General features: G+C 54.4%; 1 protein-coding gene and 1 non-coding gene across 2 annotated transcripts in view; both read left to right on the top strand.

Moving 5' to 3' along the window:
- Nucleotides 1-24,535, top strand: part of LOC139243953 (DNA mismatch repair protein Mlh3-like) — a 67,298-nt gene extending 42,763 nt beyond the window's left edge. The window contains exons 5-8 of the mRNA XM_070870915.1: nucleotides 5,491-5,595; nucleotides 5,733-5,805; nucleotides 14,204-14,275; nucleotides 24,452-24,535. Of these exons, the coding sequence (XP_070727016.1) occupies nucleotides 5,491-5,595; nucleotides 5,733-5,805; nucleotides 14,204-14,275; nucleotides 24,452-24,498 (297 nt within the window). The 3' untranslated portion in view covers nucleotides 24,499-24,535. The remainder of the gene's footprint in view (nucleotides 1-5,490; nucleotides 5,596-5,732; nucleotides 5,806-14,203; nucleotides 14,276-24,451) is intronic.
- Nucleotides 21,991-22,188, top strand: LOC139243959 (U2 spliceosomal RNA). The gene has a single exon (XR_011589801.1). It is a non-coding gene; the product is annotated as a U2 spliceosomal RNA (small nuclear RNA).
- Nucleotides 24,536-26,608: the final 2,073 nt, after the last annotated feature.

The raw sequence follows: 26,608 nt of genomic DNA, 5'->3' as shown, positions 1-26,608 counted from the left end.
ATCCTCCTCGCAGCTCACACTGCCACCCAACTTAGTGTCATCCGCAAATTTGGAGATACTACATTTAATCCCCTCGTCTAAATCATTAATGTACAATGTAAACAGCTGGGGCCCCAGCACAGAACCTTGCGGTACCCCACTAGTCACTGCCTGCCATTCTGAAAAGTACCCATTTACTCCTACTCTTTGCTTCCTGTCTGACAACCAGTTCTCAATCCACGTCAGCACACTACCCCCAATCCCATGTGCTTTAACTTTGCACATTAATCTCTTGTGTGGGACCTTGTCGAAAGCCTTCTGAAAGTCCAAATATACCACATCAACTGGTTCTCCTTTGTCCACTTTACTGGAAACATCCTCAAAAAATTCCAGAAGATTTGTCAAGCATGATTTCCCTTTCACAAATCCATGCTGACTTGGACCTATCATGTCACCATTTTCCAAATGCGCTGCTATGACATCCTTAATAATTGATTCCATCATTTTACCCACTACTGAGGTCAGGCTGACCGGTCTATAATTCCCTGTTTTCTCTCCCCCTCCTTTTTTAAAAAGTGGGGTTACATTGGCTACCCTCCACTCGATAGGAACTGATCCAGAGTCAATGGAATGTTGGAAAATGACTGTCAATGCATCCTCTATGTCCAAGGCCACCTTCTTAAGTACTCTGGGATGCAGTCCATCAGGCCCTGGGGATTTATCGGCCTTCAATCCCATCAATTTCCCCAACACAATTTCCTGACTAATAAAGATTTCCCTCAGTTCCTCCTCCTCACTAGACCCTCTGACCCCTTTTGTATCCGGAAGGTTGTTTGTGTCCTCCTCAGTGAATACCGAACCAAAGTACTTGTTCAATTGGTCTGCCATTTCTTTGTTCCCCGTTATGACTTCCCCTGATTCTGACTGCAGGGGACCTACGTTTGTCTTTACTAACCTTTTTCTCTTTACATATCTATAGAAACTTTTGCAATCCGCCTTAATGTTCCCTGCAAGCTTCTTCTCGTACTCCATTTTCCCTGCCCTAATCAAACCCTCCTCTGCTGAGTTCTAAATTTCTCCCAGTCTCCGGGTTCACTGCTATTTCTGGCCAATTTGTATGCCACTTCCTTGGCTTTAATACTATCCCTGATTTCCCTAGATAGCCACGGTTGAGCCACCTTCCCTTTTTTATTTTTACACCAGACAGGAATGTACAATTGTTGTAGTTCATCCATGCGGTCTCTAAATGTCTGCCATTGCCCATCCACAGTCAACCCCTTAAGTATCATTCGCCAATCTATCCTAGCCAATTCACGCCTCATACCTTCAAAGTTACCCTTCTTTAAGTTCTGGACCATGGTCTCTGAATTAACTGTTTCATTTTCCATCCTAATGCAGAATTCCACCATATTATGGTCACTCTTCCCCATGGGGCCTCGCTCAATGACATTGCTAATTAATCCTCTCTCATTACACAACACCCAGTCTAAGATGGCCTCCCCCCTAGTTGGTTCCTCGACATACTGGTCTAGAAAACCATCCCTTATGCACTCCAGGAGATCCTCCTCCACCGTATTGCTTCCAGTTTGGCTAGCCCAATCTAAGTGCATATCAAAGTCACCCATTATAACTGCTGCACCTTTATTGCATGCACCCCTAATTTCCTGTTTGATGCCCTCCCCAACATCACTACTACTGTTTGGAGGTCTGTACACAACTCCCACTAACGTTTTTTGCCCTTTGGTATTCTGCAGCTCTACCCTTATAGATTCCACATCATCCAAGCTAATGTCTTTCCTAACTATTGCATTAATCTCCTCTTTAATCAGCAATGCTACCCCACCTCCTTTTCCTTTTATTCTATCCTTCCTGAATGTTGAATACCCCTGGATGTTGAGTTCCCAGCCCTGATCATCCTGGAGCCACGTCTCTGTAATCCCAATCACATCATATTTGTTAACATCTATTTGCACAGTTAATTCATCCATCTTATTGCGGATACTCCTTGCATTAAGTCACAAAGCCTTCAGGCTTGTTTTTTTAACACCCTTTGTCCTTTTAGAATTTTGCTGTACAATGGCCCTTTTTGTTCTTTGCCTTGGGTTTCTCTGCCCTCCACTTTTCCTCATCTCCTTTCTGTCTTTTGCTTTTGCCTCCTTTTTGTCTCCCTCTGTCTCCCTGCATTGGTTCCCATCCCCCTGCCACATTAGTTTAACTCCTCCCCAACAGCACTAGCAAACACTCCCCCTCGGACATTGGTTCCGGTCCTGCCCAGGTGCAGACCATCCGCTTTGTAATGGTCCCACCTCCCCCAGAACCGGTTCCAATGCCCCAGGAATTTGAATCCCTCCCTGCTGCACCACTGCTCAAGCCACGTATTCATCTATGCTATCCTGCGATTCCTACTCTGACTAGCACGTGGCACTGGTAGCAATCCCGAGATTACTACTTTTGAGGTCCTACTTTTTAATTTAGCTCCTAGCTCCTTGAATTCATTTCGTAGGACCTCATCCCTTTTTTTTTACCTATGTCGCTGGTTCGGCCTCAACTGGAGTCTTTTGTCCACTTCAGGGCACTGCACTTCAGAAAAGATTTACGAGAATGGTTCCAGGGATGAGGGACTTCGGTTACGTGGATAGACTGGAGAAGCTGGGGTTGTTCTCCTTGGAGCAGAGAAGGTTGAGAGGAGATTTGATCGAGGTGTTCAAAATCATGGGGGGTGTGGACAGAGTAGATAGAGAGAGAAACTGTTCCCATTGGTGGAAGGGTCGGGAACCAGAGGACACAGATTTAAGGTGATTGGCAGAAGAACCAAATACGATGTAAGAAAAAAAGTTTTTACGCAGCGAGTGGTTAGGATCTGGAATGCATGGACTGAGAGGGTGGTGGAGGCAGACTCAATCGTGGCTTTCAAAAGGGAATTAGATAAGTACCTGAGGGGGCTCGACGGGCCGAATGCTGTAACCATTCTATGATTCTTCCCATTGAGTGTAAACTCCTATTCGAAAATGTGTTACCTCACACATACCCACATTAAATTGCATCTGCCCATTCTGGTACCTTCTGCGTGACTTCTCACTTTTCGCCATATCTCCTACTTTGTGCCATCATCAGATTTTGAGATTGTGTTCCCTAGACCCAATTCCAACTTGTTCATATGCGCCAAGTTCCCAGCCCTGACCCCTGGGGTTCGCCTCATCCAATCTCAGCCCTGACCCCTGGGGTTCATTCACCTCATCCAATCTCAGCCCTGACTGGGGTTCATTCACCTCATCCAATCCCAGCCCTGACCTCTGGGGTTTACCTCATCCAATCCCAACCCTGACCCCTGGGGTTCATTCACCTCATCCAATCTCAGCCCTGACCCCTGGGGTTCATTCACCTCATCCAATCCCAGCCCTGACCCCTGGGGTTCATTCACCTCATCCAATCTCAGCCCTGACCCCTGGGGTTCATTCACCTCATCCAATCTCAGCCCTGACCCCTGGGGTTCATTCACCTCATCCAATCCCAGCCCTGACCCCTGGGGTTTACCTCATCCAATCCCAGCCCTGACCCCTGGGGTTTACCTCATCCAATCCCAGCCCTGACCCCTGGGGTTCATTCACCTCATCCAATCTCAGCCCTGACCCCTGGGGTTCATTCACCTCATCCAATCCCAGCCCTGACCCCTGGGGTTCGCCTCATCCAATCTCAGCCCTGACCCCTGGGGTTCATTCACCTCATCCAATCTCAGCCCTGACCCCTGGGGTTCATTCACCTCATCCAATTCCAGCCCTGACCCCTGGGGTTCATTCACCTCATCCAATCTCAGCCCTGACCCCTGGGGTTCATTCACCTCATCCAATCCCAGCCCTGACCCCTGGGGTTTACCTCATCCAATCCCAGCCCTGACCCCTGGGGTTTACCTCATCCAATCCCAGCCCTGACCCCTGGGGTTCATTCACCTCATCCAATCTCAGCCCTGACCCCTGGGGTTCATTCACCTCATCCAATCCCAGCCCTGACCCCTGGGGTTCGCCTCATCCAATCTCAGCCCTGACCCCTGGGGTTCATTCACCTCATCCAATCTCAGCCCTGACCCCTGGGGTTCATTCACCTCATCCAATTCCAGCCCTGACCCCTGGGGTTCATTCACCTCATCCAATCCCAGCCCTGACCTCTGGGGTTTACCTCATCCAATCCCAGCCCTGACCCGTGGGGTTCATTCACCTCATCCAATCCCAGCCCTGACCCCTGGGGTTTACCTCATCCAATCCCAGCCCTGACCCGTGGGGTTCATTCACCTCATCCAATCCCAGCCCTGACCCCTGGGTTTACCTCATCCAATCCCAGCCCTGACCCCTGGGGTTCGTTCACCTCATCCAATCCCAGCCCTGACCCCTGGGGTTCACCTCATCCAATCTCAGCCCTGACCCCTGGAACTTACCTCATCCAATCCCAGCCCAGGGTGGGGCCGGGGAGTGAGCGGTGGTGTCGGGCAGTGAGGAGGTGTTGGGGTATGAGGGGTGGTGCCGAGGGGTGTGAGCAGTGCAGCCGGGAGTGAGCGGTGGGGCCGAGTGGTGGGGCTGGAGGGTGAGGGAGGTTGTTGGGGCTGAGGGGTGGGGCCGAGGGGTGAGGGGGGTAGTTGGGGAGTGAGGCCGTGTGAGGGGTGGAGCCGAGGGCTGAGGGGGGTTGGTGGAGTTGAGGGGTGGGGCAGAGGGGTTGTTGGGGAGTGAGGGGGTGTGAGGGCTGAGGGGTGTTGGGGGGTTGTTGGGGAGTGAGGGTGTGTGAGGGGTAGGGGTGAGAGGATTGTTGTGGCGTGAGGGGTGGGGTTGTTGGGGAGTGAGGGGGTGTGAGGGGTGGGGCCGAGGGGTGTTGGGGGGTTGTTGGGGAATGAGGGAGTGTGAGGGGTGGGGGTGAGAGGGTTGTTGGGGAGTGAGGGGGTGTGAGGGGTGGGGGTGAGAGGGTTGTTGGGGAGTGAGGGGGTGTGAGGGGTAGTGGTGAGAGGGTTGTTGGGGAGTGAGGGGTGGGGCCGAGGGGTGAGAAGGGTTGTTGTGGAGTGAGGGGGTGTGAGGGGTGGGGGTGAGAGGGTTGTTGGGGTGTGAGGGGTGGGGCTGAGGTTTGTTGGGGAGTGAGGGGGTGTGAGGGGTAGGGGTGAGGGGTGTTGGGGAGTGAGGGGGTGTGAGGGGTGTTGGGGAGTGAGGGGGTGTGAGGGGTGGGGCTGAGGGGTGTTGGGGAGTGAGGGGGTGTGAGGGGTGGGGGTGAGAGGGTTGTTGGGGTGTGAGGGGTGGGGCTGAGGTTTGTTGGGGTGAGGGGTGTTGGGGTGTGAGGGGTGGGGCTGAGGGGTGTTGGGGAGTGAGGGGGTGTGAGGGGTAGGGGTGAGAGGGTTGTTGGGGAGTGAGGGGTAGGGGTGAGGGGTGTTGGGAGTGAGGGTGGGGCCAGGTACTGGGTAGTGAGTGGTTGGTGTGTGGTGGTACTGGGTATGTTGAACCCATTAACTGAGTCCCTTGTCTGGTGCTGGTGCTCTAGGTTGCTGTTGATGTCAGCAATGAGCAGGCTGGCAGTTTGGCAGTGAAGATCCACAACATCCTCTACCCTTACCGCTTCACCAAGGACATGATCAGCTCAATGCAGGTGAGAAGCTCACACACAGCCACCGGGTGAGTGACACACCTTTAATAAACCATCATGTTTAGGTGCTCAGCCCTGAAGACAGCCCCTCAACCTACAATCCTGCCTCATTATCAGCTTTGTAATAATGTGTCTTTCAGGTTCTTAACCAGGTGGACAATAAGTTCATTGCATGTTTGATAAATACCAGGCCCGACAAAGAGGCAAAAACAGGTGAGTCTGGCTTCATGTGGGATGGGAAAGGGACAGCCCTTTGTGAAATGTCTGGTTTGTGTTATCGGACTTTGGTGTGAGGGGCGTGCGAATGTTTGGTGTGAGGGGCGTGCGAGTGTTGGGTGTGAGGGGTGTGCGAGTGTTGGGTGTGAGGGGTGTGCGAGTGTTGGGTGTGAGGGGCGTGCGAGTGTTTGGAGTGAGGGGCGTGCGAGTGTTTGGTGTGAGGGGCGTGCGAGTGTTTGGCGTGAGGGGCGTGCGAGTGTTGGGTGTGAGGGGCGTGCGAGTGTTTGGAGTGAGGGGCGTGCGAGTGTTTGGCGTGAGGGGCGTGCGAGTGTTTGGCGTGAGGGGCGTGCGAGTGTTTGGCGTGAGGGGCGTGCGAGTGTTTGGCGTGAGGGGCGTGCGAGTGTTTGGTGTGAGGGGCGTGCGAGTGTTTGGTGTGAGGGGCGTGCGAGTGTTTGGCGTGAGGGGCGTGCGAGTGTTTGGTGTGAGGGGCGTGCGAGTGTTTGGTGTGAGGGGCGTGCGAGTGTTTGGTGTGAGTGGCGTGCGAGTGTTTGGTGTGAGGGGCGTGCGAGTGTTTGGTGTGAGGGGCGTGCGAGTGTTTGGTGTGAGGGGCGTGCGAGTGTTTGGTGTGAGGGGCGTGCGAGTGTTTGGTGTGAGGGGCGTGCGAGTGTTTGGTGTGAGGGGCGTGCGAGTGTTTGGTGTGAGGGGCGTGCGAGTGTTTGGTGTGAGGGGCGTGCGAGTGTTTGGTGTGAGGGGCGTGCGAGTGTTTGGTGTGAGGGGCGTGCGAGTGTTTGGTGTGAGGGGCGTGCGAGTGTTTGGGGTGAGGGGCGTGCGAGTGTTTGGGGTGAGGGGCGTGCGAGTGTTTGGGGTGAGGGGCGTGCGAGTGTTTGGGGTGAGGGGCGTGCGAGTGTTTGGGGTGAGGGGCGTGCGAGTGTTGGGGGTGAGGGGCGTGCGAGTGTTGGGTGTGAGGGGCGTGCGAGTGTTTGGTGTGAGGGGCGTGCGAGTGTTTGGTGTGAGGGGCGTGCGAGTGTTTGGTGTGAGGGGCGTGCGAGTGTTGGGGGTGAGGGGCGTGCGAGTGTTTGGGGTGAGGGGCGTGCGAGTGTTTGGTGTGAGGGGCGTGCGAGTGTTTGGTGTGAGGGGCGTGCGAGTGTTGGGGGTGAGGGGCGTGCGAGTGTTTGGTGTGAGGGGCGTGCGAGTGTTTGGGGTGAGGGGCGTGCGAGTGTTGGGGGTGAGGGGCGTGCGAGTGTTTGGTGTGAGGGGCGTGCGAGTGTTGGGGGTGAGGGGCGTGCGAGTGTTGGGTGTGAGGGGCGTGCGAGTGTTGGGTGTGAGGGGCGTGCGAGTGTTTGGCCTGAGGGGCGTGCGAGTGTTGGGTGTGAGGGGCGTGCGAGTGTTTGGTGTGAGGGGCGTGCGAGTGTTGGGCGTGAGGGGCGTGCGAGTGTTTGGCGTGAGGGGCGTGCGAGTGTTTGGCGTGAGGGGCGTGCGAGTGTTTGGTGTGAGGGGCGTGCGAGTGTTTGGCGTGAGGGGCGTGCGAGTGTTTGGCGTGAGGGGCGTGCGAGTGTTTGGCGTGAGGGGCGTGCGAGTGTTTGGCCTGAGGGGCGTGCGAGTGTTTGGCCTGAGGGGCGTGCGAGTGTTGGGCGTGAGGGGCGTGCGAGTGTTGGGCGTGAGGGGCGTGCGAGTGTTTGGAGTGAGGGGCGTGCGAGTGTTTGGCGTGAGGGGCGTGCGAGTGTTTGGCGTGAGGGGCGTGCGAGTGTTTGGCGTGAGGGGCGTGCGAGTGTTTGGCGTGAGGGGCGTGCGAGTGTTTGGCGTGAGGGGCGTGCGAGTGTTTGGTGTGAGGGGCGTGCGAGTGTTTGGCGTGAGGGGCGTGCGAGTGTTTGGCGTGAGGGGCGTGCGAGTGTTTGGTGTGAGGGGCGTGCGAGTGTTGGGTGTGAGCGTCGTGCGAGTGTTTGGTGCGAGGGGCGTGCGAGTGTTTGGTGCGAGGGGCGTGCGAGTGTTGGGGGCGAGGGGCGTGCGAGTGTTTGGTGTGAGGGGCGTGCGAGTGTTGGGCGTGAGGGGCGTGCGAGTGTTGGGTGTGAGGGGCGTGCGAGTGTTTGGTGTGAGGGGCGTGCGAGTGTTTGGTGTGAGGGGCGTGCGAGTGTTTGGTGTGAGGGGCGTGCGAGTGTTTGGTGTGAGGGGCGTGCGAGTGTTTGGTGTGAGGGGCGTGCGAGTGTTTGGTGTGAGGGGCGTGCGAGTGTTTGGTGTGAGTGGCGTGCGAGTGTTTGGTGTGAGTGGCGTGCGAGTGTTTGGTGTGAGGGGCGTGCGAGTGTTTGGTGTGAGGGGCGTGCGAGTGTTTGGTGTGAGGGGCGTGCGAGTGTTTGGTGTGAGGGGCGTGCGAGTGTTTGGTGTGAGGGGCGTGCGAGTGTTTGGTGTGAGGGGCGTGCGAGTGTTGGGTGTGAGGGGCGTGCGAGTGTTGGGTGTGAGGGGCGTGCGAGTGTTGGGTGTGAGGGGCGTGCGAGTGTTGGGTGTGAGGGGCGTGCGAGTGTTGGGTGTGAGGGGCGTGCGAGTGTTTGGTGTGAGGGGCGTGCGAGTGTTGGGTGTGAGGGGCGTGCGAGTGTTGGGTGTGAGGGGCGTGCGAGTGTTGGGTGTGAGGGGCGTGCGAGTGTTGGGTGTGAGGGGCGTGCGAGTGTTGGGTGTGAGGGGCGTGCGAGTGTTGGGTGTGAGGGGCGTGCGAGTGTTGGGTGTGAGGGGCGTGCGAGTGTTGGGTGTGAGGGGCGTGCGAGTGTTGGGTGTGAGGGGCGTGCGAGTGTTGGGTGTGAGGGGCGTGCGAGTGTTGGGTGTGAGGGGCGTGCGAGTGTTGGGTGTGAGGGGCGTGCGAGTGTTGGGTGTGAGGGGCGTGCGAGTGTTGGGTGTGAGGGGCGTGCGAGTGTTGGGTGTGAGGGGCGTGCGAGTGTTGGGTGTGAGGGGCGTGCGAGTGTTGGGTGTGAGGGGCGTGCGAGTGTTGGGTGTGAGGGGCGTGCGAGTGTTGGGTGTGAGGGGCGTGCGAGTGTTGGGTGTGAGGGGCGTGCGAGTGTTGGGTGTGAGGGGCGTGCGAGTGTTGGGTGTGAGGGGCGTGCGAGTGTTGGGTGTGAGGGGCGTGCGAGTGTTGGGTGTGAGGGGCGTGCGAGTGTTGGGTGTGAGGGGCGTGCGAGTGTTGGGTGTGAGCGGCGTGCGAGTGTTGGGTGTGAGGGGCGTGCGAGTGTTTGGTGTGAGGGGCGTGCGAGTGTTGGGTGTGAGGGGCGTGCGAGTGTTGGGTGTGAGGGGCGTGCGAGTGTTTGGTGTGAGGGGCGTGCGAGTGTTTGGTGTGAGGGGCGTGCGAGTGTTGGGTGTGAGGGGCGTGCGAGTGTTTGGTGTGAGGGGCGTGCGAGTGTTTGGTGTGAGGGGCGTGCGAGTGTTTGGTGTGAGGGGCGTGCGAGTGTTTGGTGTGAGGGGCGTGCGAGTGTTTGGTGTGAGGGGCGTGCGAGTGTTTGGGGTGAGGGGCGTGCGAGTGTTTGGGGTGAGGGGCGTGCGAGTGTTGGGGGTGAGGGGCGTGCGAGTGTTGGGTGTGAGGGGCGTGCGAGTGTTTGGTGTGAGGGGCGTGCGAGTGTTTGGTGTGAGTGGCGTGCGAGTGTTTGGGGTGAGGGGCGTGCGAGTGTTGGGGGTGAGGGGCGTGCGAGTGTTGGGTGTGAGGGGCGTGCGAGTGTTTGGTGTGAGGGGCGTGCGAGTGTTGGGCCTGAGGGGCGTGCGAGTGTTTGGTGTGAGGGGCGTGCGAGTGTTTGGTGTGAGGGGTGTGCGAGTGTTTGGGGTGAGGGGCGTGCGAGTGTTTGGGGTGAGGGGCGTGCGAGTGTTTGGTGTGAGGGGCGTGCGAGTGTTTGGTGTGAGGGGCGTGCGAGTGTTGGGGGTGAGGGGCGTGCGAGTGTTTGGTGTGAGGGGCGTGCGAGTGTTTGGGGTGAGGGGCGTGCGAGTGTTGGGGGTGAGGGGCGTGCGAGTGTTTGGCGTGAGGGGCGTGCGAGTGTTGGGGGTGAGGGGCGTGCGAGTGTTGGGGGTGAGGGGCGTGCGAGTGTTGGGCGTGAGGGGCGTGCGAGTGTTTGGTGTGAGGGGCGTGCGAGTGTTGGGGGTGAGGGGCGTGCGAGTGTTTGGCGTGAGGGGCGTGCGAGTGTTGGGGGTGAGGGGCGTGCGAGTGTTTGGTGTGAGGGGCGTGCGAGTGTTGGGTGTGAGGGGCGTGCGAGTGTTGGGCGTGAGGGGCGTGCGAGTGTTTGGTGTGAGGGGCGTGCGAGTGTTGGGGGTGAGGGGCGTGCGAGTGTTGGGGGTGAGGGGCGTGCGAGTGTTTGGCGTGAGGGGCGTGCGAGTGTTTGGCGTGAGGGGCGTGCGAGTGTTTGGCGTGAGGGGCGTGCGAGTGTTTGGTGTGAGGGGCGTGCGAGTGTTTGGTGTGAGGGGCGTGCGATTGTTTGGTGTGAGGCGTGCGAGTGTTTGGCGTGAGGGGCGTGCGAGTGTTTGGCGTGAGGGGCGTGCGAGTGTTTGGCGTGAGGGGCGTGCGAGTGTTTGGCGTGAGGGGCGTGCGAGTGTTTGGCGTGAGGGGCGTGCGAGTGTTTGGCGTGAGGGGCGTGCGAGTGTTTGGCGTGAGGGGCGTGCGAGTGTTTGGCCTGAGGGGCGTGCGAGTGTTTGGTGTGAGGGGCGTGCGAGTGTTTGGTGTGAGGGGCGTGCGAGTGTTTGGTGTGAGGGGCGTGCGAGTGTTGGGTGTGAGGGGCGTGCGAGTGTTTGGTGTGAGGGGCGTGCGAGTGTTGGGTGTGAGCGTCGTGCGAGTGTTTGGTGTGAGGGGCGTGCGAGTGTTGGGTGTGAGCGTCGTGCGAGTGTTTGGTGTGAGGGGCGTGCGAGTGTTTGGTGTGAGGGGCGTGCGAGTGTTTGGTGTGAGGGGCGTGCGAGTGTTTGGTGTGAGGGGCGTGCGAGTGTTTGGTGTGAGGGGCGTGCGAGTGTTTGGTGTGAGGGGCGTGCGAGTGTTTGGTGTGAGGGGCGTGCGAGTGTTGGGTGTGAGGGGCGTGCGAGTGTTGGGTGTGAGGGGCGTGCGAGTGTTTGGTGTGAGGGGCGTGCGAGTGTTTGGTGTGAGGGGCGTGCGAGTGTTTGGTGTGAGGGGCGTGCGAGTGTTGGGTGTGAGGGGCGTGCGAGTGTTTGGTGTGAGGGGCGTGCGAGTGTTTGGTGTGAGGGGCGTGCGAGTGTTTGGTGTGAGGGGCGTGCGAGTGTTTGGTGTGAGGGGCGTGCGAGTGTTTGGTGTGAGGGGCGTGCGAGTGTTTGGTGTGAGGGGCGTGCGAGTGTTTGGTGTGAGGGGCGTGCGAGTGTTGGGTGTGAGGGGCGTGCGAGTGTTGGGTGTGAGGGGCGTGCGAGTGTTGGGTGTGAGGGGCGTGCGAGTGTTGGGTGTGAGGGGCGTGCGAGTGTTTGGTGTGAGGGGCGTGCGAGTGTTGGGTGTGAGGGGCGTGCGAGTGTTGGGTGTGAGGGGCGTGCGAGTGTTGGGTGTGAGGGGCGTGCGAGTGTTGGGTGTGAGGGGCGTGCGAGTGTTTGGTGTGAGGGGCGTGCGAGTGTTTGGTGTGAGGGGCGTGCGAGTGTTTGGTGTGAGGGGCGTGCGAGTGTTTGGTGTGAGGGGCGTGCGAGTGTTTGGTGTGAGGGGCGTGCGAGTGTTTGGTGTGAGGGGCGTGCGAGTGTTTGGTGTGAGGGGCGTGCGAGTGTTTGGCGTGAGTGGCGTGCGAGTGTTGGGTGTGAGGGGCGTGCGAGTGTTTGGTGTGAGGGGCGTGCGAGTGTTTGGTGTGAGGGGCGTGCGAGTGTTTGGTGTGAGGGGCGTGCGAGTGTTTGGTGTGAGGGGCGTGCGAGTGTTTGGTGTGAGGGGCGTGCGAGTGTTGGGTGTGAGGGGCGTGCGAGTGTTTGGTGTGAGGGGCGTGCGAGTGTTTGGTGTGAGGGGCGTGCGAGTGTTGGGTGTGAGGGGCGTGCGAGTGTTGGGTGTGAGGGGCGTGCGAGTGTTGGGTGTGAGGGGCGTGCGAGTGGTTGGTGTGAGGGGCGTGCGAGTGTTTGGTGTGAGGGGCGTGCGAGTGTTTGGTGTGAGGGGCGTGCGAGTGTTTGGTGTGAGGGGCGTGCGAGTGTTTGGTGTGAGGGGCGTGCGAGTGTTTGGTGTGAGGGGCGTGCGAGTGTTTGGTGTGAGGGGCGTGCGAGTGTTTGGTGTGAGGGGCGTGCGAGTGTTGGGTGTGAGGGGCGTGCGAGTGTTTGGTGTGAGGGGCGTGCGAGTGTTGGGTGTGAGGGGCGTGCGAGTGTTTGGCGTGAGGGGCGTGCGAGTGTTTGGCGTGAGGGGCGTGCGAGTGTTTGGCGTGAGGGGCGTGCGAGTGTTTGGCGTGAGGGGCGTGCGAGTGTTGGGCCTGAGGGGCGTGCGAGTGTTGGGCCTGAGGGGCGTGCGAGTGTTTGGTGTGAGGGGCGTGCGAGTGTTTGGCGTGAGGGGCGTGCGAGTGTTTGGCGTGAGGGGCGTGCGAGTGTTTGGTGTGAGGGGCGTGCGAGTGTTGGGCCTGAGGGGCGTGCGAGTGTTTGGTGTGAGGGGCGTGCGAGTGTTTGGTGTGAGGGGCGTGCGAGTGTTGGGCCTGAGGGGCGTGCGAGTGTTTGGCGTGAGGGGCGTGCGAGTGTTTGGCGTGAGGGGCGTGCGAGTGTTTGGCGTGAGGGGCGTGCGAGTGTTTGGTGTGAGGGGCGTGCGAGTGTTGGGGGTGAGGGGCGTGCGAGTGTTGGGCCTGAGGGGCGTGCGAGTGTTGGGTGTGAGGGGCGTGCGAGTGTTTGGTGTGAGGGGCGTGCGAGTGTTGGGTCTGAGGGGCGTGCGAGTGTTTGGTGTGAGGGGGGTGCGAGTGTTTGGTGTGAGGGGCGTGCGAGTGTTTGGTGTGAGGGGCGTGCGAGTGTTGGGTCTGAGGGGCGTGCGAGTGTTTGGTGTGAGGGGGGTGCGAGTGTTTGGTGTGAGGGGCGTGCGAGTGTTGGGTGTGAGGGGCGTGCGAGTGTTGGGTCTGAGGGGCGTGCGAGTGTTTGGTGTGAGGGGGGTGCGAGTGTTTGGTGTGAGGGGGGTGCGAGTGTTTGGTGTGAGGGGCGTGCGAGTGTTTGGCGTGAGGGGCGTGCGAATGTTGGGCCTGAGGGGCGTGCGAGTGTTTGGTGTGAGGGGCGTGCGAGTGTTTGGTGTGAGGGGCGTGCGAGTGTTGGGTCTGAGGGGCGTGCGAGTGTTTGGTGTGAGGGGCGTGCGAGTGTTGGGTGTGAGGGGCGTGCGAGTGTTGGGTGTGAGGGGCGTGCGAATGTTGGGCCTGAGGGGCGTGCGAGTGTTTGGTGTGAGGGGCGTGCGAGTGTTTGGTGTGAGGGGCGTGCGAGTGTTTGGTGTGAGGGGCGTGCGAGTGTTTGGTGTGAGGGGCGTGCGAGTGTTTGGTGTGAGGGGCGTGCGAGTGTTTGGTGTGAGGGGCGTGCGAGTGTTTGGTGTGAGGGGCGTGCGAGTGTTTGGTGTGAGGGGCGTGCGAGTGTTGGGTGTGAGGGGCGTGCGAGTGTTTCGTGCGAGTGTTTGGTGTGAGGGGCGTGCGAGTGTTTGGTGTGAGGGGCGTGCGAGTGTTGGGCGTGAGGGGCGTGCGAGTGTTTGGTGTGAGGGGCGTGCGAGTGTTGGGCGTGAGGGGCGTGCGAGTGTTGGGTGTGAGGGGCGTGCGAGTGTTGGGTGTGAGGGGCGTGCGAGTGTTTGGTGTGAGGGGGGTGCGAGTGTTTGGTGTGAGGGGGGTGCGAGTGTTTGGTGTGAGGGGCGTGCGAGTGTTTGGTGTGAGGGGCGTGCGAGTGTTTGGTGTGAGGGGCGTGCGAGTGTTTGGTGTGAGGGGCGTGCGAGTGTTTGGTGTGAGGGGCGTGCGAGTGTTTGGTGTGAGGGGCGTGCGAGTGTTTGGTGTGAGGGGCGTGCGAGTGTTGGGTGTGAGGGGCGTGCGAGTGTTGGGTGTGAGGGGCGTGCGAGTGTTTGGTGTGAGGGGCGTGCGAGTGTTTGGTGTGAGGGGCGTGCGAGTGTTTGGTGTGGGGGCGTGCGAGTGTTGGGGGTGAGGGGCGTGCGAGTGTTTGGTGTGAGGGGCGTGCGAGTGTTGGGTGTGAGGGGCGTGCGAGTGTTGGGTGTGAGGGGCGTGCGAGTGTTTGGTGTGAGGGGCGTGCGAGTGTTGGGTGTGAGGGGCGTGCGAGTGTTGGGTGTGAGGGGCGTGCGAGTGTTTGGTGTGAGGGGCGTGCGAGTGTTGGGTGTGAGGGGCGTGCGAGTGTTTGGTGTGAGGGGCGTGCGAGTGTTTGGTGTGAGGGGCGTGCGAGTGTTGGGCCTGAGGGGCGTGCGAGTGTTGGGTGTGAGGGGCGTGCGAGTGTTGGGCGTATTGGTCTAACTGCAGCTTTTGTGGTGCAGGGGGTAATTTGCTGGTGTTGGTCGATCAGCATGCCGCCCATGAGCGAGTGCGACTGGAACAGCTGATTTCAGGTGAGGGAGCTGAATGTATGGCATGGCATTGTGCCGAGGTTATACTTTTAACTGTGTTTGTGATGTGGGAAACTCAACAGTTAAAGTGTCAGCCATGGTGCGGCAGATAGCGCACTTGCTTCGAAGTCAGAAGGTCATTCATTCGAGTTGAGCAGACTTGAGCACAAATCTCAGCCGACACTCCTGTGTCATGACTGAGGGAGCGCCGCACTGTCGGAGGGGCGGTACTGAGGGAGCGTCGCACTGTCGGAGGGGCAGTATTGTCAGAGGGGCAGTACTGAAGGAGAGCTGCACAGTTGGAGGAGCAGTACTGAGGGAGCGCCGCACTGTCGGAGGGGCAGTGCTGAGGGAGCCCCGCACTGTCGGAGGGGCAGTGCTGAGGGAGCCCCGCACTGTCGGAGGGGCAGTGCTGAGGGAGCGCCGCACTGTCGGAGGGGCAGTGCTGAGGGAGCCCCGCACTGTCGGAGGGGCAGTGCTGAGGGAGCCCCGCACTGTCGGAGGGGCAGTGCTGATGGAGCCCCGCACTGTCGGAGGGGCAGTGCTGATGGAGCCCCGCACTGTCGGAGGGGCAGTGCTGAGGGGGCCCCGCACTGTCGGAGGGGCAGTGCTGAGGGGGCCCCGCACTGTCGGAGGGGCAGTGCTGAGGGAGCCCCGCACTGCCGGAGGGACAGTGCTGAGGGAGCGCCGCACTGTCGGAGGGGCAGTATTGTCAGAATGGGCAGTACTGAGGGAGTGCCGCACCGTTGGAGGGGCAGTACTGAGGGAGCGGCGCACCGTCGGAGAGGCGGTACTGAGGGAGCGTTGCACTGTCGGAGTGGCGGTACTGAGGGAGCGCCGCACTGTCGGAGGGGCGGTACTGAGGGAGCCCCGCACTGTCGGAGGGGCAGTACTGAGGGAGCCCCGCACTGTCGGAGGGGCAGTGCTGAGGGAGCCCCGCACTGTCGGAGGGGCAGTACTGAGGGAGCGCCGCACTGTCGGAGGGGCAGTACTGAGGGAGCCCCGCACTGTCGGAGGGGCAGTACTGGGGGAGCCCCGCACTGTCGGAGGGGCAGTACTGAGGGAGCCCCGCACTGTCGGAGGGGCAGTACTGAGGGAGCGCTGTTAGAGTTTCTGTCTTTCGGATGAGACTTTAACTAAGGCCCTTCACCTCCGACACTGCCACATTCTCTCAGTATTGACCCTCCAATTGTGCAGGTCGCTGCAATATCAGGAACGGTAGCATAGTGATTAAATTACAGCACTAGTAGTCCAGTGGCCTCAACTAATAATCCAGAGATGCGAGTTCAAATCCCACCATGGCAAGCTGGTTATTGTATAACTGCTTATTATATAACTCTGCTTATTAAATACATCTGTTTATTAATTTAATTCAGTTTATTAAATAAATCTGCAGTAAAATGCTAGCATCAGAAATGGTGACTGAAAATACCGGATTATTGTAAAAACCCATCTGGTTCACTTTAGGGAAGGAAATCTGCCACCCTTACCTAGTCTGGACTATGTGTGACTCGAGCAATGTGGTTAACTCTTAACTGCCCTCTATATTCAATGATCCAGCCTCCGCAACTCTCTGGGGTAGAGAATTCCACAGATTCCCGACCCTCAAAGAAGAAATTCTTCCTCTACTCCGTTTTAAATGGGGCCCCGTATTTCTGAAACTATGCCCCCCTAGTTCTAAAGAACATAAGAACATAAGAATTAGGAACAGGAGTAGGCCATCTAGCCCCTCAAGCCTGCTCCGCCATTCAACAAGATCATGGCTGATCTGGCCGTGGACTCAGCTCCACGTACCCGCCCGCTCCCCGTAACCCTTAATTCCCTTATTGGTTAAAAATTTATCTATATGTGATTTGAATACATTCAATGAGCTAGCCTCAACTGCTTCCCTAGGCAGAGAATTCCACAGATTCACAACCCTCTGGGAGAAGAAATTCCTTCTCAGCTCAGTTTTAAATTGGCTCCCCCGTATTTTGAGGCTGTGCCCCCTAGTTCTAGTCTCCCCGACCAGTGGAAACAACCTCTCTGCCTCTATCTTGTCTATCCCTTTCATTATTTTAAATGTTTCGATAAGATCACCCCTCATCCTTCTGAACTCCAACGAGTAAAGACCCAGTCTACTCAATCAATCATCATAAGGTAACCCCCTCATCTCCGGAATCAGCCTAGTGAATCGTCTCTGTACCCCCTCCAAAGCCAGTATATGCTTCCTTAAGTAAGGTGACCAAAACTGCACGCAGTACTCCAGGTGCGGCCTCACCAATACCCTATACGGTTGCAGAAGGACCTCCCTGCTTTTGTACTCCATCCCTCTCGCAATGAAGGCCAACATTCCATTCGCCTTCCTGATTACCTGCTGCACCTGCAAACTAACTTTTTGGAATTCATGCACAAGGACCCCCAGGTCCCTCTGCACTGTAGCATGTTGTAATTTCTCCCCATTCAAATAATATTCCCTTTTACTGTTTTTTTTTCCCAAGGTGGACGACCTCACATTTTCCTACATTGTATTCCATCTGCCAAACCTTAGCCCATTCGCTTAACCTGTCTAAATCTCTTTGCAGCCTCTTTGTGTCCTCTACACAACCCGCTTTCCCACTAATCTTTGTGTCATCTGCAAATTTTGTTACACTACACTCTGTCCCCTCTTCCAGGTCATCTATGTATATTGTAAACAGTTGTGGTCCCAGCACCGATCCCTGTGACACACCACTAACCACGGATTTCCAACCCGAAAAGGACCCATTTATCCCGACTCTCTGCTTTCTGTTAGCCAGTCAATTCTCTATCCATGCTAATACATTTCCTCTGACCCCGCGTACCTTTATCTTCTGCAGTAACCTTTTGTGTGGCACCTTATCGAAAACCTTTTGGAAATCTAAATACACCACATCCATCGGTACATCTCGAACCAGCCTATTGTCTGCCCCCACGAGGGGAAACATCCTCTCTGCATCTATCCTGTCAAGCCCCCTCATAATCTTATATGTTTCAATAAAACCACCTCTCATTCTTCTAAATTCCAGTGAATATAGGTCCAACCTGGTCAACATTTCTTCATAGAAACATAGAAATTTACAGCGCAGAAGGAGGCCATTTTGGCCCATCGTGTCCGTACCGGCCACAAAGAGCCGCATGGCCCTCGGTCAGCAGCCCTGAAGGTTACATATAAACCTATGAACATAGAAACATAGAAAATAGGTGCAGGAGTAGGCCATTCGGTCCTTCGAGCCTGCACCACCATTCAATGAGTTCATGGCTGATCATTCCCTCAGTACCCCTTTCCTGCTTTCTCTCCATACCCCTTGATCCCTTTAGCCGTAAGGTCCATATCTAACTCCCTCTTGAATATATCCAACGCACTGACATCTACAACTCTCTGCGGCAGAGAATTCCACCGGTAGAATATCGAAGTAAGGGCCCAGGGAAAATGGTTGCAAAGATTAGGAGAGAAGCATCAATGTTCAAGAAGTAGGCCCACCTTCTCAGGACAATGAGAGATGGACAATAAAGCCACAATGGCTTCACCATGCAGGCCTTGGTTAAAATTGTAGTCTGATGGCAACATTGGAACCCAATCTGCATACTTAAGGGAGGAGCCCGGACCGGTTAAACTCAGCTGGTTTTGGTGCCCCCACCCCCCTCAGACTCAGGAGGGAGCCGCGAGCATCAGTGCTGATTGGGGTGCAACTACATCAAAAGTGTTGATGCCATTTGAACCGGGGCTTGAGCAGGGAGGCTGGTGGGAAGGACAAAGAAACCCTCCGAGATCAGTGTGAAACTTTCTATGAGGCGGCCAGGAGGAACAAAAGTACATCTCCAGCGCCCACAAGAAAAGACTGCGGCCTCCCCTGTCCCGGACTCCTCCCTGCCACTCCCCTTCCCTTCCATGAGACCCTTTCAAAACCCGCTCCACACCAGCCAGCCAGCAGACAGCCAAGATACCCCTAATCTTTCCCTGATAGCGGCCACTCTGTACAGGACCGACTGCATTTAAATGAAGCCCTGGAGCTAAAATACCCCATCTGTGAGTTAAACTCGCCCCCCCAAGTTTTCTAACTTTTGATAACAAGCAATGCCACGGGAGGTCAGCTATTCTTTAAATGTTTCTGTTGTGTAACATGTCCTGTGTTATGTTCGCTGTGGCTCAGTGGGTAGCACTCTTGCCTCTGAGTCAGAAGCTTGTGGGTTCAAGTCTCACTCCAGAGACTTGAGCACATAAATCTAGGCTGACACTCCAATGCAGTGCTGAGGGAGTGCTGCACTGTTGGAAGTGTTGTCTTTTGATTGAGACGTTAAACTGAGGCCCTGTCTGCTCACTCAGGAGGATGTAAAATATCCCACAGCACAATTTTGGAGAAGAGCAGGGAAATTTTCCCTGGTGCCCTGGCCAATATTTATCCCTCACTCAACATGACCAAAATGTAGTCAGCATGGATTTTAGCAAGGCTTTTGACAAGGTCCCACATAGCAGAGTGATCTGAAAAGTAAAAGCCATGGGAAAGTGGCAAGTTGGATCCAAACTTAGCTCAGAGGCAGGAAGCAAAGGGTAATGGTCGATGGATGTTTTTTGTGACTGGAAAGATGTTTCCAGTGGGGTTCCATAGGGCTCTATACTAGGTCCCTTGCTTTTTATGGTATACATCAATAATTTAGACTTAAATGTAAAAGGCATGATTTAAGAAGTTTATAGATGATACAAAAATTGGCCATTTGGTTGATATTGAGGAAGAAATTGTAGAAGATATTGGGGAGGGCTAACAAGGCAAGGGAATACACAATAAATGGTAGGATACTGAGAAATGTAGAGGAACAGAGGGATCTTGGAGTATATGTTGACACATTCCTGAATTTAGCAGGATAGATAGATAAGGTGGTTAAGAAGGCATACGGGATACTTCCTCTTATTAGCTGAGGGAAAGAATATAAGAGCAGGGAGATTATGCTTGAACTGTATAAAACACGAGTTAGGCTACAACTAGAGTACTGCATACAGTTCTGATCACCACATTACAGGAAAGATGTAATTGCACTACAGAGGGTAAAGAGGAGATTTGCGAGTTTGTTGCCAGGACTGGAGAATTTTAGCTATGAAGAAACAGAAAATGCTGGAAATCTCAGCGGGTCAGGCAGCATCTGTGGAGAGGAAGCAGAGTTAACGTTTCGAGTCGGTGACCCTTCCTCAGAACATTTAGACAGTGGCATTTATATAGCGCCTTTCACCACCTCAGGACATCCCAAGTGCTTCACAGCCAATGAAGTACTTTTGAAGTGTAATCGCTATTGTAATGTAGGAAACGCGACAGCCAATTTGTGCACAGAAAGCTCCCACAAACAGCAAAGTGGTAATGATCATAGAATCACAGAAGTTCACGGCACAGAAGAAGACCATTAATGATTAAGATGAGGGGATTAAATGTAGTATGTCCAAATTTGCGGATGACACTAAGTTGGGTGGCAGTGTGAGCTGCGAGGAGGATGCTATGAGGCTGCAGAGCAACTTGGATAGGTTAGGTGAGTGGGCAAATGCATGGCAGATGAAGTATAATTGGATAAATGTGAGGTTATCCACTTTGGTGGTAAAAACAGAGAGACAGACTATTATCTGAATGGTGACAGATTAGGAAAAGGGGAGGTGCAAAGAGACCTGGGTGTCATGGTACATCAGTCATTGAAGGTTGGCATGCAGGTAAGAAAGCAAATGGCATGTTGGCCTTCATAGCGAGGAGATTTGAGTACAGGGGCAGGGAGGTGTTACTATAGTTGTACAGGGCCTTGGTGAGGCCACACCTGGAGTATTGTGTACAGTTTTGGTCTCCTAACTTGAGGAAGGACATTTTTGCTATTGAGGGAGTGCAGCGAAGGTTCACCAGACTGATTCCCGGGATGGCGGGACTGACATATCAAGAAAGACTGGATCAACTGGGCTTGTATTCACTGGAATTCAGAAGAATGAGGGGATCTCATAGAAACGTTTAAAATTCTGATGGGTTTAGACAGGTTAGATGCAGGAAGAATGTTCCCAATGTTGGGGAAGTCCAGAACCAGGGGTCACAGTCTAAGGATAAGGGGTAAGCCATTTAGGACCGAGAGGGAAATGTTTCTATTACTAGGGGGATCAAGGGGTATGGTGAGAAAGCAGGAATGGGGTACTGAAGTTGCATGTTCAGCCATGAACTCATTGAATGGCGGTGCAGGCTAGAAGGGCCGAATGGCCTACTCCTGCACCTATTTTCTATGTTTCTATGTCTATGTTTCTAAGGGTTACGGGGAGCGGGCGGGTAAGTGGAGCTGAGTCCACGGCCAGATCAGCCATGATCTTGTTGAATGGCGGAGCAGGCTTGAGGGGCTAGATGGCCTACTCCTGTTCCTAATTCTTATGTTCTTATGTTATGAGGAGAAACTTCTTCACCCAGAGAGTGGTGAACCTGTGGAATTCTCTACCACAGAAAGTTGTTGAGGCCAATTCACTAAATATATTCAAAAAGGAGTTAGATGTAGCCCTTACTACTAGGGGGATCAAGGGGTATGTCGAGAAAGCAAGAATGGGGTACTGAAGTTGCATGTTCAGCCATGAACTCATTGAATGGTGGTGCAGGCTAGAAGGGCCGAATGGCCTACTTCTGCACCTATTTTCTATGTTTCTATGACTCATCGTGTCTGTGCCCACTGAAAAAGGGCTATCCAGTCTAATCCCACTTTCCTGTTCTTCCATAGCCTTGTAGGTTACGGCACTTCAAGTGCACATCCAAATACTTTTTAAATGTGATGAGGGTTTCTGCCTCTACCACGCTTTGAGGCAGTGAGTTCTAGACCCCCACCACCCTCTGGGTGAAAAAAGTTCTCCTCAACTCCCCACTAATCATTTTACCAATTATTATAAATTGACCTCACTGCTAAGGGAAATAGATCATTCCTATCTACTCTATCTAGGCCCCTCATAATGTTATACACCTCAATTATGTCTCCAATGAACCATGGCGGCAAGGGGAAGAGCACCCAGCCCAACCAGTCCGCCTCACACAACCGTGACACCCCTTATACTGAAACATTCTACACTCCACCCCAACTGGAGCCATGTGATCTCCTGGGAGAGGCAAAAACCAGATCAAAACCCAGGCCAATTTAGGGAGAAAAAATCTGGGAAAATTCCTCTCCAACTCATTCAGGCGATCGAAACTAGTCCAGATCACCCTGGTCGTATTCGATTCCCCTGTAGTACTTACCAAGTGCAGGGGTGAAATTAAAAAGGAAATTAGCAAAGCAAAGAGAGAGCATGAACATTTTTTGGCAGTGGGGTTTCCGCAGGGCTCAGTGCTGGGTCCCTTGCTTTTTGTGGTATATATCAATGATTTAGATTTGAATATATGGGGTATGATTAAGAAGTTTGCAGATGACACTAAAATCGGCCGTGTGGTTGATGATGAAGAAGAAAGCTGTAGACTACAGGAAGATATCGATGAACTGGTCAGGTGGGCAGAACAGTGGCAAACGGAATTCAATCTGGATAAGTATGAGGTAATGCATTTGGGGAGGGCTAACAAGGGAAGGGAATACACATTAAATGGTAGGACACTGAGAAGTGTAGAGGAACAAAGGGACCTTGGAGTGCAGGTCCACAGATCCCTGAAGGTAGCAGGCCAGGTAGATAAGGTGGTTAAGAAGACAATCGGAATACTTGCCTTTATTAGCCGAGGCATAGAATACATGAGCAAGGAGGCGCTTCTCGGCCTTTTGGCTAAGATCATGCGTAACTGACCTGACAGGGGAGTAACCACCATAACCCCAAGGTGGTTCTCCCTGGATCAGGAAGGTATATGCTTGCTTTTTTGGAAATAGGAGGTGGGTGGGGTGGCTTGACCCATCCACCTCCACGGAGGTGTGTGGGGGACCTGACCCATCCACCTCCACGGAGGTGTGTGGGGGACCTGACCCATCCACCTCCACGGAGGTGTGTGGGGGGCCTGACCCATCCACCTCCCTGGCACGAACCTGGTATTGCAGTACTTCCAGGAACGGTGCAGTGGCTCTAGGCCTTTTGGCTAAGAGCATTGGCGCAGAGTGATCCTTGAATGGGCCCAAGGTGACCTCTGGTGTTTGTGATTTGACAAAGAATTGGAACGATTGGCTACGAATTTCAAAAAAAAAAAAAGGAGGTTATGCTTGAACTGTATAACACTGGTTAGGCCACAGCTAGAGTACTGCGTGCAGTTCTGGTCACCACATTACAGGAAAGATGTGATTGCACTGGAGAGGGTGCAGGGAGGATGTACAAGAATGTTGCCTGAACTGGAGAATTAGCTGTGAGGAAAGATTGAATAGGCTGGGTTTGTTTTCTTTGGAACAAAGGAGGCTGAGGGAAGACTTTATTGAGGTGTCTAAAATTATGAGGGGCTGAGATCGAGTGGATAGGAAGGACCTGTTTCCCTTAGCAGAGGGGTCAACAACCAGGAGGCATAGATTTAAAGTAATTGGTCGGAGGGTTTGAGGGGACATTTTTTCACCCAGAGGGTGGTGGGAGTCTGGAACTCACTGCCTGAAAGGGTGGTAGAGGCAGAAACCCTCATCATATTTAAAAAGTACCTGGATGTGTACTTGAAGTGCTGTAACCGACAGGGTTATGGACCAGGAGCAGGAAAGTGAATTAGGCTGGGTAGCTCTTTGTTGGCCAGCATGGACACGATGGGCCGAATGGCCTCCTTCCTGGGTCATTGAATATATTTAAGGTGGAGATAGACAGATTTTTAAATGATAAGGGAGTGAAGGGTTATGGGGAGCGGGCAGGGAAGTGGAGCTGAGTCCATGATCAGATCAGCCATGATCTTATTGAATGGCGGAGCAGGCTCGAGGGGCCGTATGGCTTACTCCTGCTCCTAATTCTTATGTTCTTCTGTGCAGTAAATTTCTATGATTCTTCTATGATTCTGCTGCATAGAAGGGTGGGAAAAAGAGTGGGAGAGCTATTGTGATAGGGGATTCTATTATAAGGGGAATAGATAGGAGTTTCTGCGGCTGCAACCGAGACTCCAGGATGGTATGTTGCCTCCCTGGTGCAAGGGTCAAGGATGTCTCGGAGCGGCTGCAGAGCATTCTGGAGAGGGAGGGTGAACAGCCAGTTGTCGTGATACATGTAGGTACCAACGACATAGGTAAGAAGCGGGAAGAGGTCCTACAAGCTGAATTTAGGGAGCTAGGAGTTAAATTAAAAAGTCAAACCTCAAAGGTAGTAATCTCTGGATTGCTACCAGTGCCAAGTGCTAATCAGAGTAGAGGGAGCAGGATAGTTAGAATAAATACCTGGCTTGAGCAGTGGTGCAAGAGGGAGGGATTCAAATTCCTGGGACATTGGAACCAGTTCTGGGGGAAGTGGGACCTGTACAAAAGGGACGGTCTGCACTTGGGCAGGACTGGAACTGATGTCCCAGGGGTAACATTTGCTAATGCAGTTTGGGAGTGTTTAAACTAATATGGCAGGGGGATGGTTTTCAAGACCAATATGTCGAGGAACCAACTAGGGGAGAGGCCATCTTAGACTGGGTGTTGTGTAATGAGAGAGGATTATTTAGCAATCTCGTTGTGCGAGGCCCCTTGGGAAAGAGTGACCATAATATGGTGGAATTCTACATTAGGATGGAGACAAACAGTTAATTCAGAGACCATGGTCCAGAACTTAAAGCAGGGTAACTTTGAAGGTATGAGACGTGAATTGGCTAGGATAGATTGGCGAATGATACTTAAGGAGTTGACTGTGGATGAGCAATGGCAGACATTTAGAGACCGCATGGATGAACTACAACAATTGTACATCCCTGTCTGGCGTAAAAATAAAGAAGGGAAGGTGGCTCAACCGTGGCTATCAAGGGAAATCAAGGATAGTATTAAAGCCAAGGAAGTGGCATACAAATTGGCCAGAAATAGCAGCGAACCCGGGGACTGGGAGAAATTTAGAACTCAGCAGAGAGGACAAAGGGTTTGATTAGGGCAGGGAAAATGGAGTACGAGAGGAAGCTTGCAGGGAACATTAAGACGGACTGCAAATGTTTCTATAGATATGTAAAGAGAAAAAGGTTAGTAAAGACAAACGTAGGTCCTCTGCAGTCAGAATCAGGGGAAGTCATAACGGGGAACAAAGAAATGGCAGACCAATTGAACAAGTACTTTGGTTCGGTATTCACTAAGGAGGACACAAACAACCTTCCGGATACAAAAGGGGTCAGAGGGTCTAGCAGTCAGTCGAGGAGGCGGGAGCTCGGAGCAGCGCGAGTCCGGGGTCGGCGAGAGGCCTATAAAGGCCAGCGGGAGTCGAGCAGTTCGAGCAGTCAGTCGAGGAGGCGGGAGCTCGGAGCAGCGCGAGTCCGGGTTCGGCGAGAGGCCTATAAAGGCCAGCGGGAGTCGAGCAGTTCGAGCAGGTCGAGGAGGCGGGAGCTCGGAGCAGCGCGAGTCCGGGGCCGGCAAGAGGCGTGCCGGTACAGCTACAGGGAGAAGGCAAAGAAAGAAACAAAGGTGACGTCACAGCCTAGGGGGTAAGTGATTGGCTGGTGATTGGTGAGTAGTTTTTCTTTTTCTTCTTATATCAGTGAGTAACTTTTAACATTGTTGTTGCCAATTTAAGTGTATCTAAGGGTTCAGTCATGGCAGGAGAGCTCGGTCGGGTGTTATGCTCCTCCTGTACCATGTGGGAACTCAGGGACACTTCCGGTGTCCCTGACGACTATATTTGCAGGAAGTGTATCCACCTCCAGCTCCTGACTGTCCGCGTTGCGGAGTTGGAGCTGAGGGTGGATTCGCTCTGGAGCATCCACGATGCTGAGAATGACGTGAGTATCACGTGTAGTGAGTTGGTCTTACCGCAGGTGACGGGTCCACAGCCAAATAGGGAATGGAAGACCAGCAGGAAGAGTAGTGCAAGGAAGGTAGTGCAGGGGTCCCCTGTGGTCATCCCCCTGCAAAACAGATACACTGCTTTGAGTACTGTTGAGGGGGATGACTCATCAGGGGAGGGCAGCAGCAGCCAAGTTCATGGCACCGTGGCTGGCTCTGCTGCACAGGAGGGCAAGAAAAAGAGTGGGAGAGCGATAGTGATAGGGGATTCAATGGTGAGGGGAATAGATAGACGTTTCTGCGGCCGCGACCGAGACTCCAGGATGGTATGTTGCCTCCCTGGTGCAAGGGTCAAGGATGTCTCGGAGCGGGTGCAGGACATTCTAAAAAGGGAGGGAGAACAGCCAGTTGTCGTGGTGCACATTGGTACCAACGACATAGGTAAAAAAAGGGATGAGGTCCTACGAAACGAATTTAAGGAGTTAGGAGCTAAATTAAAAAGTAGGACCTCAAAAGTAGTAATCTCGGGATTGCTACCAGTGCCACGTGATAGTCAGAGTAGGAATCGCAGGATAGCGCAGATGAATACGTGGCTTGAGCAGTGGTGCAGCAGGGAGGGATTCAAATTCCTGGGGCATTGGGACCGGTTCAAATCGGATGGTCTGCACCTGGGCAGGACCGGAACCAATGTCCTAGGGGGAGTGTTTGCTAGTGCTGTTGGGGAGGATTTAAACTAATATGGCAGGGGGATGGGAACCAATGCAGGGAGACAGAGGGAAACAAAAAGGAGGCAAAAGCAAAAGACAGAAAGGAGATGAGGAAAAGTGGAGGGCGGAGAAACCCAAGGCAAAGAACAAAAAGGGCCACGGTACAGCAAAATTCTAAAAGGACAAAGGGTGTTAAAAAAAACAAGCCTAAAGGCTTTGTGTCTTAATGCAAGGAGTATCCGCAATAAGGTGGATGAATTAATTGTGCAAATAGATGTTAATAAATATGATGTGATTGGGATTACGGAGACGTGGCTCCAGGATGATCAGGGCTGGGAACTCAACATTCAGGGCTATTCAACATTCAGGAAGGATAGAATAAAAGGAAAAGGAGGTGGGGTAGCATTGTTGGTTAAAGAGGAGATTAATGCAATAGTTAGGAAAGACATTAGCTTGGATGATGTGGAATCTATATGGGTAGAGCTGCAGAACACCAAAGGGCAAAAAACGTTAGTAGGAGTTGTGTACAGACCTCCAAACAGTAGTAGGGATGTTGGGGAGGGCATCAAACAGGAAATTAGGGGTGCATGCAATAAAGGTGTAGCAGTTATAATGGGTGACTTTAATATGCACATAGATTGGGCTAGCCAAACTGGAAGCAATACGGTGGAGGAGGATTTCCTGGAGTGCATAAGGGATGGTTTTCTAGACCAATATGTTGAGGAACCAACTAGGGGGGAGGCCATCTTAGACTGGGTGTTGTGTAATGAGAGAGGATTAATTAGCAATCTCATTGTGCGAGGCCCCT

The sequence above is a fragment of the Pristiophorus japonicus genome, unplaced genomic scaffold (assembly GCF_044704955.1).
Source record: "Pristiophorus japonicus isolate sPriJap1 unplaced genomic scaffold, sPriJap1.hap1 HAP1_SCAFFOLD_193, whole genome shotgun sequence".
NCBI lineage: Eukaryota > Metazoa > Chordata > Chondrichthyes > Pristiophoridae > Pristiophorus > Pristiophorus japonicus.
The sequence above is the reverse complement of the archived record's forward strand: the minus strand, read 5'-3'. Positions and strand labels throughout refer to the sequence as shown.